The following is a 17,854-nucleotide window of genomic DNA, read 5'->3' as shown; positions in this document are numbered from 1 at the left end:
TCATTTCTAGACTGAAGTTTTCATATAAGTTCTGAATCATTAGTTAGGGTTTGGTATCAAAAGAAATATAAGCCCATAATGAGTGAAAAATTAGACACAATTGATTTTTCTGGTTTTTCTTTTACTCCAAATACCAGGAGAAAACACAAATACAGAAAGACCTGTGGAGAATTGAAGATGTCACGGCTGTCTTGAGCGCAAATAAAACAAACTACAAAACCATAGTAGACTCTATCAAGAATCCAGGTAAGGAAAATAGAATTCAAACATAAACAAATAAACAAATGGTGCTGAATCTTTGGGTCTGTGCAAATCATCTCAAAATTTGTCCTACTGCAGAAAATGCAGTTAATTCTACTCTTGGCTGCATCAGAAATCTGTTGATTGAGCGTGTTAGCTATGCATTTCTTGGGCTGCAGTGGCAAAAAGGTTTTTTGGTTGGTTGTTTTCACATACTGATGGCACTCAAATGTAACGAGACATGAAAAAGAGAACAACAATAGTAATAATAGACTAAGTTCTTCAGATTGCAGAAATAGTTTCTGTCACATGCCAGGCTCATTCCAGCATAGTATCTATACCACGTTTTGTAGTAGGAGCTCCTCTCTGTGTTCTCTGCTTTCCACCCCCCACACTGGATGCTGTCCAACTGCCCTTGCTGCAGTTGCCTTCCCCCCCTCTCTCTTCAGGCAGGTGTTTTGTAAGCAGAGCAACAACATCAGCTATGGAAAAGAGGAAGGGAAAGTATGTGTGGTCTGCATTTCAATTGCTTTATTATGTTTCTAAGAAAAGACCTGATGCATCAGGATAGCAAGAGATTGTTAACTCCTACTGTAAATTCACTTTTTGTTTAAAGTATCTTTGCTTACCTTTTACATACAGAGCAAGAGTAGTTCTGAGATAGTAAGGCCTTTTATTTAAGGTATGGCTATGAGTGCTTAGCCTTGCCTAGATCTATAGGCATCTTAAGGAAATTGTGGCATGGGGCCGGTTACAGCCAATGAACTGATTTCATATGACTCAGACTTTTCCTTCTTTCCTTCCCACTGCACCCTCCAAGGAATTTACTGGATGATAGAAAAGTGTGTGGGTTTGGTTTTGAGTGGTCCTCATGAAGAAAATCTTTTTCACCCATGCTATAATGTAACAATCATTTTTTTTATTTCCAGAAAACCCAGCCCCATTTCTGTTCAAAGTAATGTGGAGAGTATAGGGCTGTTTTATGAAGTCTGTCAGTTGTTATTCTTATAAGCATTAGTGATAAGATCAACAGCTAAGGAGTTTGCATATTTCTTCCCTAGAGAGAAAAATAGTGCCTTCGTTTTCCCAGTCTTCAGTGCCTTCCTTACCAACTTCCCTTTCAACTGTGGAGAGCAAACTCTCAGTTCTACAGAGCCCTCCAGCCAGCCCAGTTAAATCCCCTCTGGAGGTCAGGCTGTATCCACAGCCTTATTTCCAGGCCAGAGCACAGCATCAAGCACAGCAGATAAAAAAGATCGAGCCACCTCTTCAGTCACCGATGAAGCTCAAGCCAAAGGTTGTAAGTACTGCTCTTGTGAGAGCTATTCACCATTGTTTCACTTTGCTCCTGGCAGAAACTGAAGGTTCAGTGGTTCCCAAGTGTTCACAGGGAGACACTTCAGGTGTTTGTATTGAAACTGAGCATAGTGCTTAAAGAAGAATATGTATGTAATCCGGAGCTTTATGTACAGTAGCCTTATACTGCTTTAGAAAGTTCCAATGCAGAGCCTTCCTTGGTAATGCTTTGTGGTTAGTTAGTTGTTTGCTTTCCTGGGTCTTGTTTGTTTTTTAAAGCCTCAAGGTCCTGGTGTGGACAGAGGAGAGCCTGCTAAAGCATTTTCAAATAACTCATGAAATGTAATGAACTTTCAGGCAGTTTGTTTCAGACTATTTGCCAAATACCTGTACTTTCCTGTTTTAGCAGGAAGATGAAGCACCGCCCAGACCTCCTCTGCCTCAGTTGTACAGTCCTGATGATCATCCACCAGCTGTTCCACCTCTCCCGAGAGAAGCCACTGTCATCAGACACACGTCAGTGCGGGGCCTGAAGCGTCAGTCAGACGAACGAAAGAGAGACAGAGAGCTTGGACAGTATGTAAATGGAGACTATAGGGTGAGCACTCATACACCTCTACACCTGCACTTTAAAGATATCTGAACCTACAATGAAAGATAGTTTGGTCTGTAAAATAGATGGGCCTCTCGATCTTGTCTGAAGGAGAGGGATAAGAGAGCTAGTAATGGCAGGGAGAGATCTGGTAATCCCACAAATGAATTTTAGGATTTATTTTAACATTGTCAAGATTTGCTGTCTGGGATTTCTTTTCACTACTTGTGTATTTTTCCATACAGGTGGAACTGCGTTCATACATGAGTGAACCAGAGCTAGCAATGATAGGTGGTGACCTCAGCCAACCTCCCAGGGGTTTAATAAGCTCTGAGAGTGGATACCAGACATTACCCACCCGTGGTAAGCCAGGAATTCATGTAGTTGATTTTTAACTGTACTACCTGTATGAGAGCTTTGCTTTCCCAGGGTTTCTGAGAGATGACTTTTATAATCAGATCATTATGTTAGATTAACTAGGCAGTGCTGTGAAAGTCCCGAGATTCTGTGCATTTTAATGATGCCATTACAAACAACCAGCCTTTCACACAGCAACTTAATATATAATGCTTAAAAATAAAGACATTGCAACACATGAATGTGTCCTATATTCAGAGTAATTTTTCCTCATAATTTCTGTGTGATCTTCTACAAACTCCAAGTATTTTTAAAACACTTACATTGCCATTGAAATGAAAGCAATAAAGAATATTAATATAATGCCCCCAGATGTTACATGTGAGTTGACACTCCATCCCCACTGTGCCACAGTCCTGTAATTGTTTCACAAATGAGGACAGAGAGGATATTTTGGGGAAGAGTAATTAATGCCATAGCCATTCTCTTATTTCTTTCCTTTCTAGCTGTGAATGTTAAGGTTTGATTATCTTCATAGTTGCAATTATTTGTACAGTTTATCTATTGTGAGTTCACTCCATACCTTGTTTAATAGGAACTTCTAAATTGTAGTAGATCTTTCTGAATTTTGATCAGTAGTGGCTTGAAACACACTACTTCTGAATTGCAAAATGCAAAACATGGTCTGATATAGTAACCATAATGTCATAGAAAAAGCATGATCATTTAAGAAGCATCTGACACTTGTCTTCATTTTGCCTGTCATTTAGTTTAAAGCTCTCTCTTTTCCCTTATAAAGGTCTGTCTGGATCAACTTCCAGATTGCACCAGTCATCTACCATTTCATCATATGCAACATTTCGAAGGGATAGGTCCAAGGTAAGCTTTAAGTGAACATCTGAAGGCAAGTACTTGAACCTTTCAAAACAGTGAAGCTCAGACTTTATTTTGCATAGCAGAAAGTGTGATTGTAGTAGCATGGGAGAGTCAGACAACTTACTGCATTTGAAATAGATTTATAAAACAAGGTTCAGAATCAAAATCAGCACTTCTGATAGAAATCTAGAATGGAAATACAGACATTAATGCTGTGTTAGTTTAACAGAGTCTGCTATAAACAAACCAATACAAATGCAAAAATAATATAACAAAATGCTGTTAAATAAGGTAGGAGAAAGAGTTTATTTTTGGTGTACTTATTAACTATTTAACTACAACAGGTTTTGTGTGTCTTGTGACTTCTACAGGAGAGACCAAAGAGTGCCTTGGAGCGTCTATACTCCGGAGACCACCAAAGAGGCAAGATGAGCGCAGAGGAACAACTAGAAAGAATGAAGCGACATCAGAAGGCGTTAGTTCGTGAACGCAAGAGAACTCTTAGCCAAGGAGAAAGGCAACCTGTTTCATCTCGGTCTTTCATCAGGCCCATTTCTGCAGACATAGGCTCAGTATGTTAGATATGCCTTAAAAGGACTAAATGAAAATATCTTTGGATTTTGTTTTTTCTAGCAAGCACTTTCACTTGAGTGTGTGTGATGCTTCTGATTGAATTCAATTAGTGCTATACAGTGTAAAATGAGCTCAGAGAGTGTAACAGGTGCTCTTTTTTACTACTAGTTAGTGTGTGTAGCAGGTTCAGAAGGTAAGTTGGTCAGAGGTCAGTGTGCTGAGTGGAGATGTGAGTATTTTGGAGTGATTTCAGAGACACAATTGGTTTTTATTGGAATTGTATTTTGAAGGTGTAAGAAACTTGTACAGTTCTAAAACTGCTTCATAGTGGAATGGGCCTTATAGAATATTCTTAGGTATTTTTAATTCATAAATTAGGCTGCAAGACAGTCATGGTAATATCAGCCTGAGGTGGTGGTGGTTTATTTTATTAAAGAAATGATAAATAGATAATCAGATTTAAAATCTAATCATGCTGATGAGAAATTTACGTAAGAGCAAATGTGTTTTAATTGATACAAATTATTCTTTAAAGCTGGAAATGTAGAATATTCTGATATGGCTCAGATTTAAGCTGCTGAAGAGAAGGATTTTTGTTGTGTTCTGAGATGAAATGCTGTACAGACGAGAAGTTTGTCATGGTACATTTTGGATACTAACCAAAGCAGTTCTAATTGGTGAAGTTACCCAGTCACTCACTTGGTGCTAAACCAGGCTTGTACTATAATTGCACTTATGCTGTGGTCTTTTAATTTAATGTTTTTTTTTAATTTGGTCCACTAGAGCTTTAGAATGATCACCTTGTTTTACCTAATTCATTGCACAAGATCTCTTGCTTTTTAGAGTTGTCACTCATCATACCTAATGCCTTTTTGTTTGTTTGTTTGTTTGCTTGGGTTTTAATTTGCAGAATTTTGTAATTATTTAAAAATTTCTGATGGAACTACTCAGTTTTTACCAGGCTTAATTGCATTTAGTTACACGTGTGTCAATTGCTAGTGCTGGAAAAAACCCTACAATAGTCAGCCTTTCATTCCCACTGTTCAGTAGCACTGATTTACAGCCAGTTATTTGTATTTACTTTCCCAGTAAATACAAGTGCACTACTTGAAGACATTGCTCTGTTTTGTCTTCTGTTTTGCAATCACAAATTTATGACATACAGTATAGTATTTGGGAACTGTAGAGCTATAGTATCACTCTTATTTTCATATTTTAATTTGAAGAAGTAAATCTAAGCTTGTTAAATTCCTGGCTCACACAACAAACACGAGGCAAATTGGAACAATTTTGTAACACTCCTTATTAACATTTGTGGCAAACGCTTTATCTAGAAATTTGGGTGCCATCTCAGATGTTTGGTTTTTTTTGTCTTGCTGTAAAGAATCAAAATAGAACCTTTCAGCCCTAGCACTGTTTTGAAGAAGTCACCTCTTGTACCTATAGGGCTTTAATACACAACAAGCATGTTTGATAGCACAATTACTTACAGCATTACTTATTTAGCAGCCAGAATGGCAAACAGTTAACTGTATGATGGAAGTGCTGCTCAGTGTGTAACATTTGCTTTAAACATACATGGTATGTGTAACTAATTTTTAACCAATCAGCTCTCAAGTATAGGATGATCACAGTACATGAATTCATTTGTTATATACAATGCCTTTTTAATGTAAAAGTTGCAACATCAAAGCCAATAAAAATACTGCTTCGTAAGAATGGTTTGATGTTTTTCTTCCCTATATTTAACAACTCGGTACTGTGGATTTAAAATACACTATGTCAATCAGGCCTGGTTCGAATCTGAGTAGCAGAATAAGTTTGGAGTACTGTTATGAGAAAAAACCTTTTTTTTTTTCTCTTTTGGATTCTTTAAAGAAACATCTTAATTTTTGAGATATAATTGCCTTGTAGCTGTTTAGCTATTTAACTTTTTCAATATACGTTGAAGATATGAATTTTATGAGTGAATATTGAGAGCTTGTGCATGAATAGGTTTAAATTAGGTTTGTTAATGCAGGTAGCACGATGAAGTCGAAGGACTTCACATGGAATTCAAACATCCATCAAAACTACTGGAGATATCGTTAAGAAACATAACAGAATGTTCTCCTGTTGATACCCTCAAGTGCTTGAGGAGATATTTTTGTTGTTCTCTTTTGTCCCTTCTTTGCCCATTGTTTTTAGTATCATGTTTCAGATCTGTATAGTAAAGTTCCTGAGATCTAGCAGATGGAATGATGCTGCAATGGAACTCAGTTGTCTGAACAAAAAAAAAGTGTTCTGAAGTTTTCTAATTCAAGACAAATTAATACTAGTACATAAAATAGTATCAGCTTTAAACACTAGGTATTATTCTTAAAAGAAGACAAAAAACACCAAAAAATACCCTACCACCAAAAAGAGCCCCAAACAAACCTTAAATTTTTGATCTTCCATTCTCAACCTGCAATATCAATACCCTTTCTATGTAATGACTCAAAATCACACAGCACTGCCTGGTTAGAATGCCAAGGAATAGTCTGTCACTCCCTACAGTCACTTGTATTGATGTCTGTGCTTCCAAAGATGTTTGTGTGCAGCTAGTTCCATGATCATCAGCACATGTGAAATTCTGATTAATACATTTGTTACAATTGAACATTACCTGTAACAGTGAAAAATACTCCAACATCCACGCAGCACAGGTGATGATCAAATCCTGCAACCACACGTTCCCAGAAGTACAGCTGTATTTTTTCTCATCAGTTAAGGGGTTTGCTCTGTGGATCCTTTCAGCAATATAGAGTTTGCAGCAATAGTAATGTACATTGCTACATGGTGCATTTGACAGTATGGTTGAATGCTGTTAATTGTTTTATATCTATTACCAGTGGAAACGAGAGCAAGAATTTGATTTGCAGTTACTTGAGAGGGCAATTCGTGGAGAAGACAAAGATGAAAATGAATGGTTAAAAGTTCAACCAGTAGCAGTCACAGAGACAGACCTGGAGCCTCAAGACTATGATTTAGATATCAGCAGAGAGGTAACACTCATAATATTTTGCCTTCTATTCTATGCCCCAAAATATTACCGTTTCTAAGCTTCAGGTGGTGAATTCTCATCTTCTCTTTCAAAAGTTAGCTGGAGGTTTGAACTATTAGGAGTCTTTTGAGTGTTAAGAATTTATGGCCTGGCTCTTACAACCTCTGTAAGATTTGTGTTTGTATTGTGCATTAGTGGCGAGAAGAAACAGAAGAGTTGGATCTGCTGTTTCAAATATTTATCTTAGGCTTTATAAAAGAAAAAAAATTAATTAGGGGATTGTGACATAAATGGGAAAGAAAACAAGACAGCAACATCAAGAGTATTTGAAAATAGGAAATAGCAATGAAAGAAAAAATTCCCCAGCGATATCTTCCTCTTAATTTTGACTGGCAAAACTTGGTAGAGAAGAGGGAGCACTGCTTTATTTTGGTCAGAACAGAAAACACCTTTCTGTCAGCTTTTGGAATGACTAGCTTGGTGCTCTGGGCACTAGGTCTTTGTTCAACTCAAGCCAGCATTTGTTTGAAATGCGATTGAGCCATCTGCTGGAAAAGAAAGAATACAGCAAGGGGAAAGATTGCAGTAGGTGCTGAGCATTGTGTGAAATGCCATGGTAGGTGGAAAATCAGTACAATTATTAATGACAATTAGACTAGCATGCACCTCTACTTGTCTGAAGGCTGCTGGCATGTACAGAGAGATGTTTGTAAGAGGGGAATCTGTGAGTCATCATCTCTTGATCTCTATGAATGAATCTTTGTGTATTCTCTACAGAAAACGTAGTGCTTCTGTAAACTTCAGAAACAGAAAAAAATCCTTTGGTTGTATCACCTTTCCATCTTATGCTCTGCTATTAATATTTTTTTCCCAGGCCTCCGGGGCTACATAATTAGCACCTTAAGCCCAGGATGAGAACCTTTTTTACTTATAGGCATTTCCACCCTACTTTAGAGTCACTGAAGTAAGTCTAAAGCTCTGAATGTAAAGCTGCTTTCTCAGGTTACCCAGGCTGTCTTCTTCCATTTCATGTGCCCATCCTCTTAATATGGCAAAAGCTTCTGTACCTGAAGGTACTTCTGACCTCATATGGAAGTGTGTTTTCAAGGCAAATAAATCTGCTGTTCATATGATAACTGTGAGTGTATTCTGAAGTGGCAGGATGAGCTGCTCTGGGTGAGTTTTAGTTTGGAGACACAGATACAAATTTTTTTTAAATATAATATATATAGAGAGATATGTAGCTCCAGGGAAAGTTGGATTTGAAGGTAAGCAGGTGTAGTGGAAAATGAGGAAGCATTGGCCTTGGGTCTGCCTAAAAGGAAGTATAAAAATGTGAGGTTGTGAATTCACTGTGGTTATGAGTGCCAATGGCTGTACTGTGTGCTTTGGGACTGTGATTGCCTGTGTGTTACTGACCCCAGTCACTTGCTTTAGGCCTGGCCACGTTACCTGTCCATTGCATTAGTGTGGTGTAGATTGAGTGGTAAAAAATGTAGGCTTGTTTTTAGTTAAAACTTTGAATTTGGAAAACATATTGCCTTATGAGGGTTTTGACAAAAATCTAAAGAGGAGAAGAAAAAATAGTTCCCCTTTACTTACTTTTTTTTTCTTCACACGTCCTCTATTTACGCTTTCCAAAAGCAGGCTGTTCTGTACAACAAACATTGCTTTCAAAGTTCATTTGGAAACAGAATTTTCACAGAGTGATTTTGATCTCTTATGTGGAGGAAAAATTTCCCACAAAGAAACTGATCCAAACAAAAACTTGTTTTCAGCTTTTATGCAACCATGTTAAAATTTTCCATTCACAGAATTCTGTGTATGTAATGTGTTGTTACAGTCTCCGTGCTGGTACATTTCTGGCTCAGATCCACAGACAACTTTTGAACACCTAGCATTTCAGATTTTCTGGTCCCAAGAAGTTCCTAAGATGATCACAAACTGCTGCTTTTTTTTCTTCTTTTTTAACTTCTCTGCTGCTCACAAAAGAAGAATATGCAATCTCAAAAGAATGATATGCTTCTAGATTAAAACTTAAGGTTATATTTCCTTTCAGTTGTAGGAAGTTACCACTGGCATGACAGTCAATATCATGACATTAAAATCTCAGGTTACCCAGTCAGTCTTGTAGTAGTTGCTTCTTTTTACTCTAACAGCTTTAGGCAGTGTCTCACCTTAGGGTCTAAACCTGAGCTGAAGAACTGTTACCCATTGATTCTGATTTCTTTTGTAATCTCCTTTAATATTTCTTTGATCCATCCTCTAAAGTAAAGTGAATCAGAGGGAAAATACACTGTTAAAAGGGCATCAGCTCATATCCAGAGGGAGTGTTTAGCATCAGGTACATGTTACTGACTGAAAATCTGTGCTTTATTCTTTTCCCTCTGTTCTCCCAGTGAGGAGAATGTGTCTCTTTTTTCCCCCCAACTCTTTGTTATTAAAAACTTGATGCTTGCTTGCTTTCCACAGTTGTCGAAACCTGAGAAGGTTTCAATTCCAGAACGCTATATTGAACTGGAGCCAGAAGAACCTCTTTCTACAGAAGAACTTGCAGCAAGGCAGCGTAAAGCAGAAAAGATAAAGAATATTCTTACTAAATCAAGGTCAGTTTGAGGGTTTTTGTTATTCCCCCACCCTCCTAAATTTTACCTGAGGCCTAGCATTAAACATTGGGAACTAATTTCATAGAACAGTCTAATTGCTGTTGAACTATTAGAGTGTGATTTGTGGCTTTTGGAAAATGCACACAGAATTTATGTAGTATACTTAAAACTCCTTTTAACATCAGGTAGAAGAGATAATGACAAATTTTGTGTATGTCAATTTTCTTGTTCAGAGCATCCTAAAATAGTAATGAGTCCTTACCGAGCAACTTAGATTTGAGAGTGAGGAGGATGGAAAGGCACAAATCTGGCCAAAAAAACAGAAGTTTCTGTTGATTCCAGAGAGCTGGGATTCTGAAAGGACACTTTGGGCTACTTTCAGCTAGTGTAGAGTCAGCCAAAACATTCAGTTTCAAGAATTTAATTACTTGAAGTATCTTCTGTCTCTTTGGAAGATAATTGAAGAGGCTGTGCCTGAGGACCACCAGGTTACTTGCCTTTTCCTCTGAGCACTAACAAGAAATTTTATTAACAACTTCAAATAAATAGCACTTTTTGGTAGTGATTTCATGTAAACAGTGTATTTACCATAAAGGCTATGTAGAAATTGTGACTGGACATGTGCTGGCCACATGCTGTAGTCACATAACAATAACTAACACTGCTTCAAAGAGCATCAGTAAAATACAGAGCTTGATACAGATGAGATTTGAAAACTCCTGTATGAATTCAAGCTTCTTCTTACCAGCATGGTGGCTTCTTCTTTATGTTTGCAAATGTTAATGTTGTTTTGCACTTTCCCACTAGTATGCACAATCTCCAGCCTACTGTTGCCCAGGACAAACACAACTCAGTTGATTTAGATTCACAGCTGCAGGAGCAGGAGCGCATCATTACCATATCATACGCTTTGGCTTCTGAAGCCTCTCAGAGGAGCAAGGAGGTAGCAGGTAATGCTTAGTTATTTACAAAATAACAGCTATTTCTTACCAGTTTCTAAAGCTGTGTAGGGTTGTTGCTGAAATTCTGGTATAAGAGAGAGTTTTAGTCATTCATACTCAAATTAGTGAAAAGTGTGCATAGATAACAAATTTAGGAACACTAGAGATTTACATGAAGTATTTGGCCTCCCAAGGACAGGGTGGAGGGAACAAATAATATGACCAGGAAGGTCAGAGCTTGGAAATTCGCTCTTGCTAATAGTACTGAAAAATTGTAATTTTCAATTAATTCCTTAGATTTGTATAAAATGAAGTATTTCTGTATTTGTTTGTAAAAAGTAAATTTATCTGTGGCTTTAAAAAAAAGAATCAAGACAAAGGGATTTTTAATGTTTGGGGTCTTAAACAGAAGGATTCCCTGTTCCAGTGATTTAAGTTAGAATACAGTCATTTGCAGCCTGAGCTGTATGACACCAGGCTGAAAAAGACATTTTTACGTGGGTATTAGCATGTTTCTGTCTGGTGACCAAGATTAGAGGTCAGAACAAGACAGCCATGCATGAATTCTGCTTGATGTCTGGAAATTAATAGATCCTTTGCAGTGTGTTACCAAAAGTGATAATTTCACTGGTGATTGTTTTATAGTTGAAATAAGTGAGAAATGTCAAGAGATTTGTATCACACAGTAATACATGCGGCAGCTCTTGCAGCAAGTATCAGACTGGTCATTTGTAACTGGCACTGTTCAATGTTCCAATGGAGAATGGAAATAATGGAAACTTTAGCTATGATGGAGAAAAAATATTCTCATTTCTCATTTGAAGTTGTCAATTTAAACTTATGACACTTGCCACAGAAGCCCTCAAGACCTTCCCATTTAAAGACAGATTATTCCAATATCTGGATTTCTAACATGCATCTATAGTAACAGACTGTTGATGGAGTGTGACTACATGCTCACGGCTGCAGTGGCAGCTAAACCAGAGGAAAATAGGATATTGCAACATTTTTCAAGATACAAATCTTGAGGCTTCCTAGAGGCTCTGTGGGTAGTTTCACTAAATGGAAGGGATGAAATGATTTACTGAAAAGGCTAGGCAATACAAAAACAAAGCAAGCAAACAAACCCTACAACTATAAAATCTTGGGACCATTTCAGGAAGAACTTTTTGGACTTTCAGGCATCTGTGCATCAAAACAGCTTCTCCACAGGCAGTCTGGTCCCAGTTCTAGTAACCAGGTCCTTGTGACTCTCACACTCTGGTCATGGAGTGGGACTTTGGGAGGTATGAGCCAGCCCAGCATTTTGCCACAAGTTCTGGTTTGTTCTGGGAAAAGGCAGTGCCTGCCATACTGAACAGTCTTCATGTGGCCAGTTAGCTTACTGCTGGGGCTGTCTGTGAAGTTGTGTGAACTGAACAGTACCGAAATGTGTTGGATCTTTTTTATGTTGTATCATGAATGTGACAGCTGCATTTTCATCACTACAGAGTGATTTTGGTTATATTTTAATTTTTCAATTGCAGTCATTTCTACATGTACATAACCCCAGGATTCTTTGTTTCTGCTCATTGGCATATAACAAAAGAAGTGTTAAAATAACCTGTTCGTCCTCAGTGTAATCCTGAAATCAAATCAGTGCTAATTCCACAACTGCAGTATTGAAAGCAGAGCTGGATTAGGGTGTATCGCTGTTGTGTGCCTTAAAACATTCCAGTGAAACTTCATCTTAGGAGCAACTGTCCATATTCTCCTCAAAACAGGAATGTTTATTTACATACCTTATGGAACTAACAGAGAAAACCAGCAGGTAGAAATGTTGTTGTTTAAATTGTGTTCCATATAACTAAAGTAGTGTAACACCTCATAGCATTACTAATCAGGTCTCCTATTTGAGTAGTAGAGCATTAAGGTGGCTCTGTTATAATATGAATGTTTGATTGTACAGCCTAATTCCTGTATGTGATCCCTTCTAGCTCAGCAGTTGACCTATCCATCTAAAGCACCCTCACCTTCTGTACCACAGCCACCTCACTCCCCTTTAAGCAATGGATTTCACTACACATTTGTTTAAGCACCTTAAAAGTAAGAACTAACTGCTCTCAGCATGTCTGGTTTGCCATTGTACCTTTGCTGTGGCTTGCTGAATTTTAACATTTTTGCTAACCCTGAATTCGATCCAGATGAACGCATGCAGCTATTTATTCAGAAACCTTTTCTCCTTGTAAATGTTGCTTCTAATGAGCTAATGTGGGCTAATGGAGTCTTCAAGTAACTGCTGTCACTCTACACATAAGGTGCTTGCAGAATTTCAGTGTGGTGAAGGAAAGAGACCTCTGTACTCTGGGTAGTTGGGGGCCAGATTTTCAGCAGCCGTTTGTGCTCCACTGGCTAGTGTTGTGTGCTCCTGTGGCTGCCACAGGGGTGTGTAGGGATTTTGGCCTGTGTGTGGCACACACAGCTGCTGCACAAGAGAATCCAAAGCACAAACTGAGTTGTATAAGCAGAGAGTTCTTTATGGGCTTGTATCTTATACAGGAACTAGCATTGGAGTCTCAATTGAGGTGAGCTGAAAATTTGTCCCTTCATAACTAATTCTATGGTATTGTATTTGACGTTTTCAGGGAATGGTGTTAACAGAAGGCTTGATTTTTGTCCCTGATTATGTTATTTTGCCATTTCAAGTATTAAAATTAGGATAATTTCATTGTATTTATAAAGAAATGTGTATCATCTCTTCACAGTACAATGCTCAGAGTTTTCTATATTTGAAATAGGAAAATCTGCAAATATAATGATTGGAAACTGCAAAGCATGCCCCTAGTTATGACACACCCCATGCTTCCACAGTTTCCTTGGAAATTACACTCACCATTCTGAGTGCCTTTGGACTAATTCTGTTGCCTGATTTTAGAGGTGCCTCTATAGAGCTTGGTGGAATTAGTTGTTTACTTTCCTGGTTCAGTTTGTCTTTCTGAGAACCAGATTCTATCATTATACAATAGAAATAAAGAGAGAGAGAGAGAGAGAGTACAGCTACTGTTATATCCAGACATATGTTAGCTGATTATTGCTATCACAGGAGGTCTTTGCAGTGAATAAGGTACCTGTATGTGGCCTCAAGGAACCAGAAAAATAACCATGTGGTCCCAGGGTGGTAGACTTAAGCCAGGGGAACTGGACCAGATGACCTTCAGAGGTCCCTTCCTACCCCAGCCATTCTGTGATTCCAGACTGACTGAAGAACATGTGATGGCATGTCTGTATATATACATGTGTGTATAGAGATATATTTATATGCACATACACATATAAAAATTACATTTTATTTGGGAAAATGAGCAAGATGATAATTGTAATAACCAGCAAGATGCAGGCTTGAGCACCCTGAGGATTTTGAACATCAGTGTCATCGTGAGATAATCGTTTGCTTAATGTGTCTCTATGAGCTGTTCATTCTGCCAGACTGTAGAAGGCTTTCATAAATCTGTATTTCTGACAGTGCTTACTGCTTGCCATTGGTGTGCTCAGGGTAATGTTTAACCACATTTTGTTTTACTTCGTGCTAGCCAAAGCAGTGAGTGAACACTGACACAAGACTCAAAGCAAATCCCACCTAGTGACACCATGTGGAAGGAAGAGGAGACTCTTTGCCAGCTTTCTGTGAAGATGCCCGTTGGCTGATGAGATGTTCTCCAGGAAATACATTCAGAGAATTACAGGGGGATTTTCTATGAAAACGAAGAGGCTTGTGGAAAACATTTTATTTTGACTTCAATTTAGTTCAGACTTTTTATATGAATAAATGGCACTTTTAATAAACTGTAAAATACTGACAATGTATTTTTAGGACAACATAATTTAGAATCTTTTTTAAATCAAGGGCTGAATTAATTTTAAGAGAAGCTGCTTGCCTAGATGGTAAAAGATGCTGTTACTTCCCCCTTGGGCTCAGATGCACAGTGTAAAGTTTCATGAAAAAAATGTAAATCTGAACAAACCTAGAAGCACATTCGTACGGTATGGGTAGAGCTAAGATTTCCTGTAAGGGTGTTTTGGATTTAGGATATTTGTAGAGTTAATCACCTACCCTTTTGCCCATTAAATAATACATTGCAAGGAACTTTTAGCTAGAGTTTCTAAATATCATTAACTGATCCACAGCTGAGATTTTCCACAAAAGCCATAAGGAAAGCCTGGTTTAAGTCTTGTTTCCTTTTCTGATCCCGTGTGATTGACTCACTGGTGTCAACGCGCAGCATGCTGTGTCTTGACGGTAGTGCTGTCCCCTCAGTAACAAACAGCTAACAAATGATGGGTTTTTTGAAAGGTGAGATATGAAAGAGGATGTCTTTTAATGAAAGTATGTGAACTAAGCAATAAAAATATGTAACAGGATGTGTCATCTTACTAGCACATACTTATTTTTCTTTTGATGTTTCTTTTTCAATGAACATGACAATATGATGTATTGCTAGTATTTATCCTGGACACAGCAAAACTAATGTAGTACAGCACCTACTAATTTTGTATGTGTGTTCATCTGGTGCTTAACTTTGCCAAACCTTGAAAGTCAGTGTTTTACTTGTGGATAGGGTAAAGGGTGAGGTATTACATAAGGAGAAAGTAAGACTAAATTAATTGTTGCAACTACTTTACTTGAAAAAAACAAACAAAACTGTGTCTGTGTTGAATGCAAATCATGCAAAAACTCCCCATGAGGTAATTATTAGTTGAGTTCAGCTCTGAATGAGAAATGACTGAGAAATACTTCCACAGTATTTTGTGAAACCACTAACTCGTTCACTTGCTGTATTCAAGTAATAGCTACAAAACCTTTGAAATTGACCTTCCAGTTTCAGACTTTGAGACGAATCACATTCTATTAACACTATACTCAGAAATATTCCTAAAAGTATATATTTAGCTAATGCAATCTATTTTACCTCAGTACTGCCAGTATCAACTTCAAAAACCTTTTGCCAAAATAATGATTTATTTTTGCCTTTATAAAAAGTTTTAAAAGCATAAATGAATATTTTGCAAGAAAACATTAATTTAAATAAAATGTAACAGTTTGAAAAATGGTATATGTACAGATTAAAATATTAACCTAACTGCCTGCTACTGCCTCTGTCTCGTTTGTCTTCTCAGCATCCCTGTGGTTGAAGATCCAGAGTTGCTTGTACTGTTACCACATTTTGCTTTCACTTGAATCAAATCCCCTTGAAGTTCCCCAGCTTTGCACTCATTTCACTGGGATTTAGATATCAAACCTTTGTGTTTATTTTGGGGTTTGTTGTTTTGTTTTAGAAAGGTTTCTTGGCACTTGATGAGCTCTGTCTTCGTTTTTGAATAGAATGATTTTACAGGGTTGTCCTCTAAACACAATGACTACAATACTGTCCCGTCTCTTAGAATGTGTGCTGGAGAAATTCCTTAGCCCATTAGTTTCTGGTGAAATAAAGTATTGAAAGTAACTTCAGTCTAAATGCAAACGAAATTCCTGGAGGCATCACATGTTGATATGTGCATGGGATGTGAATGGGGTCCTTACCACCGAGAGAGCTGGTGGGCAACTGGCCCAGCAGATTTCTGTAGCGGCTAAGTGGCAGTGACTTACACTGAAGCAGTTCCCTCAAATGACACATTTGATGGGGACCAGTTTAATTCTTCTGAAACTTAATCTCTAGAACAAAATGTGAAGAAGCAATTAGAAGTATTTCTGTGGCTTGATGTTGACTCTGCAAACTTGAGAGCGAATATTTGAGGCTCTGAGTACTTGACCTTTAGATGTGTGCAGCACAAACTCAGAGCTGAGCTGCTTGTGACATGCTTGTCCTGATTCTCAGGCACACAAAGGAGCCTTTGAACAAATGGTTTGTGGTTCAGTGAAACTGCATTCTCTCTCCAAAAGCTTTGTTATGCAGGAGGGTCAGAGCTTTTGGCAGTGACTGGGGTGAGGAGTGCAGCCTGTGGCATCCTGGACTGCAGCAGCCAGTTGCTGCTGGAGCAGTGGAGGAAAGGGGTGCCGCACTTGTGCTGTGCAGCTTGTGGGGGCTGTTAATTTTCTTTCCTATGATCACAAACACAAAATCTGCTCATTCAAACTTGAATGAAAGAGAAGGATTTTGCCCTAAATGTTTCTAACAAAACTGGTCTTTCTAAAGATCTTGGTCTGTGTCTGTAGTTAATCCCATATTTGGGGTTCCTTCAGAACTTTTTATTGAATATGTGAAACACTGTTCTCCAGGAACCACCTTTTCTTGTAGGGATGGGGGTAGGTTTTTCTTAATCATTTGGGCTAATTTTCATGTGCATGTAGTGTTCATTTTGGATCAATTCCCTTGTTCAGTTCAGTTCCATTTAATCAAAATGCTCTTTTTTTCAGGCATTACACACAACTCTAATATTAAGAATAGAAAAAAATGCTGTCTACTTGCAGATCAGTATCATTTTGGTCACAAAGTGGTTTGTTTGTGGTTTTTTTTTTCCTCTGGTTATTAAGCAGCATGTTTAGGACTAAGGATAATTAAAGAAACAGAAACTCATTGGAAAGCAGTATCAGTTCTGAAGGCATCGTTTTCCACTTAGTGTTCTGTAATGTTATACCAAGCAAAAATGATGCAGGCTGATTTCTCTTTCCATATACATCTGTTTTCAGTTTCTTCAACTAAAGTTATTAAACTTCTGTTGTGCAGCTGAATTTATAAAACTGCAGCCTGACACTGGTGAGTAGCACCCTGTACCTTTGTCAGCTTGCACACACCCCTCACCTGTTACTGTGAGTTCGTGCATATCACTGAGCTGGGAAGCCCTGTTGAGCTCTAGCACTGCCACCTGTCTTTCTACATCTCATTAAAGCTGTTTCTTTTGAAGGACTGGACAGCAGCAGTGGTTAGAGGCATCCAGACTGCTTTGGAACAGTTGGATAAAAAACGTAGACAGAAAGGCTTTTCAGGAGACAGCTGCATTAAAAGGTTTGTCCTGGGTTAACACAGCCTTCTCTCACAAGCCCCCTTTCCTCCCCACCACTGATGTGGTGGTGGGGAAAAGCCTGGAGGCAGCGTTGTTAGTTGAGATAAGAACAATTTACTCCTCTATTGCAGGGATATCAGGTTACTGCGTACACAGCAGACAGACAGAACTTGAACCGCATCACGAACCAAGGAAACCAACACCAGAACAGAAAAGGCTGCACCCCTCCCCAGAAGTCAGGCAAGAAACCACAAAAACCCAGAATAGGAAACCCCACAAGCTATGGAATATATTTCATGTCCCATAAGCCCTATCCAACCCCTTCCTGTTATGCAGTGAGTGTATCAGCATGGTGTAGAATATATGATCT

General features: G+C 38.3%; 1 protein-coding gene across 12 annotated transcripts in view; it reads left to right on the top strand.

The window, feature by feature from the left end:
* Positions 1-15,622, top strand: part of PLEKHA7 (pleckstrin homology domain containing A7) — a 136,679-nt gene extending 121,057 nt beyond the window's left edge. For 8 of the 12 annotated variants that reach the window (XM_068148085.1, XM_068148086.1, XM_068148080.1 and 5 more), the window contains 11 exons: positions 138-246; positions 1,302-1,540; positions 1,943-2,134; positions 2,374-2,491; positions 3,285-3,364; positions 3,733-3,933; positions 6,808-6,960; positions 9,432-9,565; positions 10,373-10,515; positions 12,483-12,591; positions 14,076-15,622. In XM_068148085.1, the coding sequence (XP_068004186.1) occupies positions 138-246; positions 1,302-1,540; positions 1,943-2,134; positions 2,374-2,491; positions 3,285-3,364; positions 3,733-3,933; positions 6,808-6,960; positions 9,432-9,565; positions 10,373-10,515; positions 12,483-12,580 (1,467 nt within the window). In that variant the 3' untranslated portion in view covers positions 12,581-12,591; positions 14,076-15,622. The remainder of the gene's footprint in view (positions 1-137; positions 247-1,301; positions 1,541-1,942; positions 2,135-2,373; positions 2,492-3,284; positions 3,365-3,732; positions 3,934-6,807; positions 6,961-9,431; positions 9,566-10,372; positions 10,516-12,482; positions 12,592-14,075) is intronic. The other 4 variants (XM_068148084.1, XM_068148083.1, XM_068148082.1 and 1 more) reach the window with 4 other exon arrangements.
* Positions 15,623-17,854: the final 2,232 nt, after the last annotated feature.

Source organism: Melanerpes formicivorus, unplaced genomic scaffold (assembly GCF_026170545.1).
Source record: "Melanerpes formicivorus ecotype bairdi unplaced genomic scaffold, bMelFor1.0.p_v2 SCAF_16, whole genome shotgun sequence".
In the NCBI taxonomy this organism is placed as follows: Eukaryota; Metazoa; Chordata; class Aves; order Piciformes; family Picidae; genus Melanerpes; species Melanerpes formicivorus.
The sequence above is the reverse complement of the archived record's forward strand: the minus strand, read 5'-3'. Positions and strand labels throughout refer to the sequence as shown.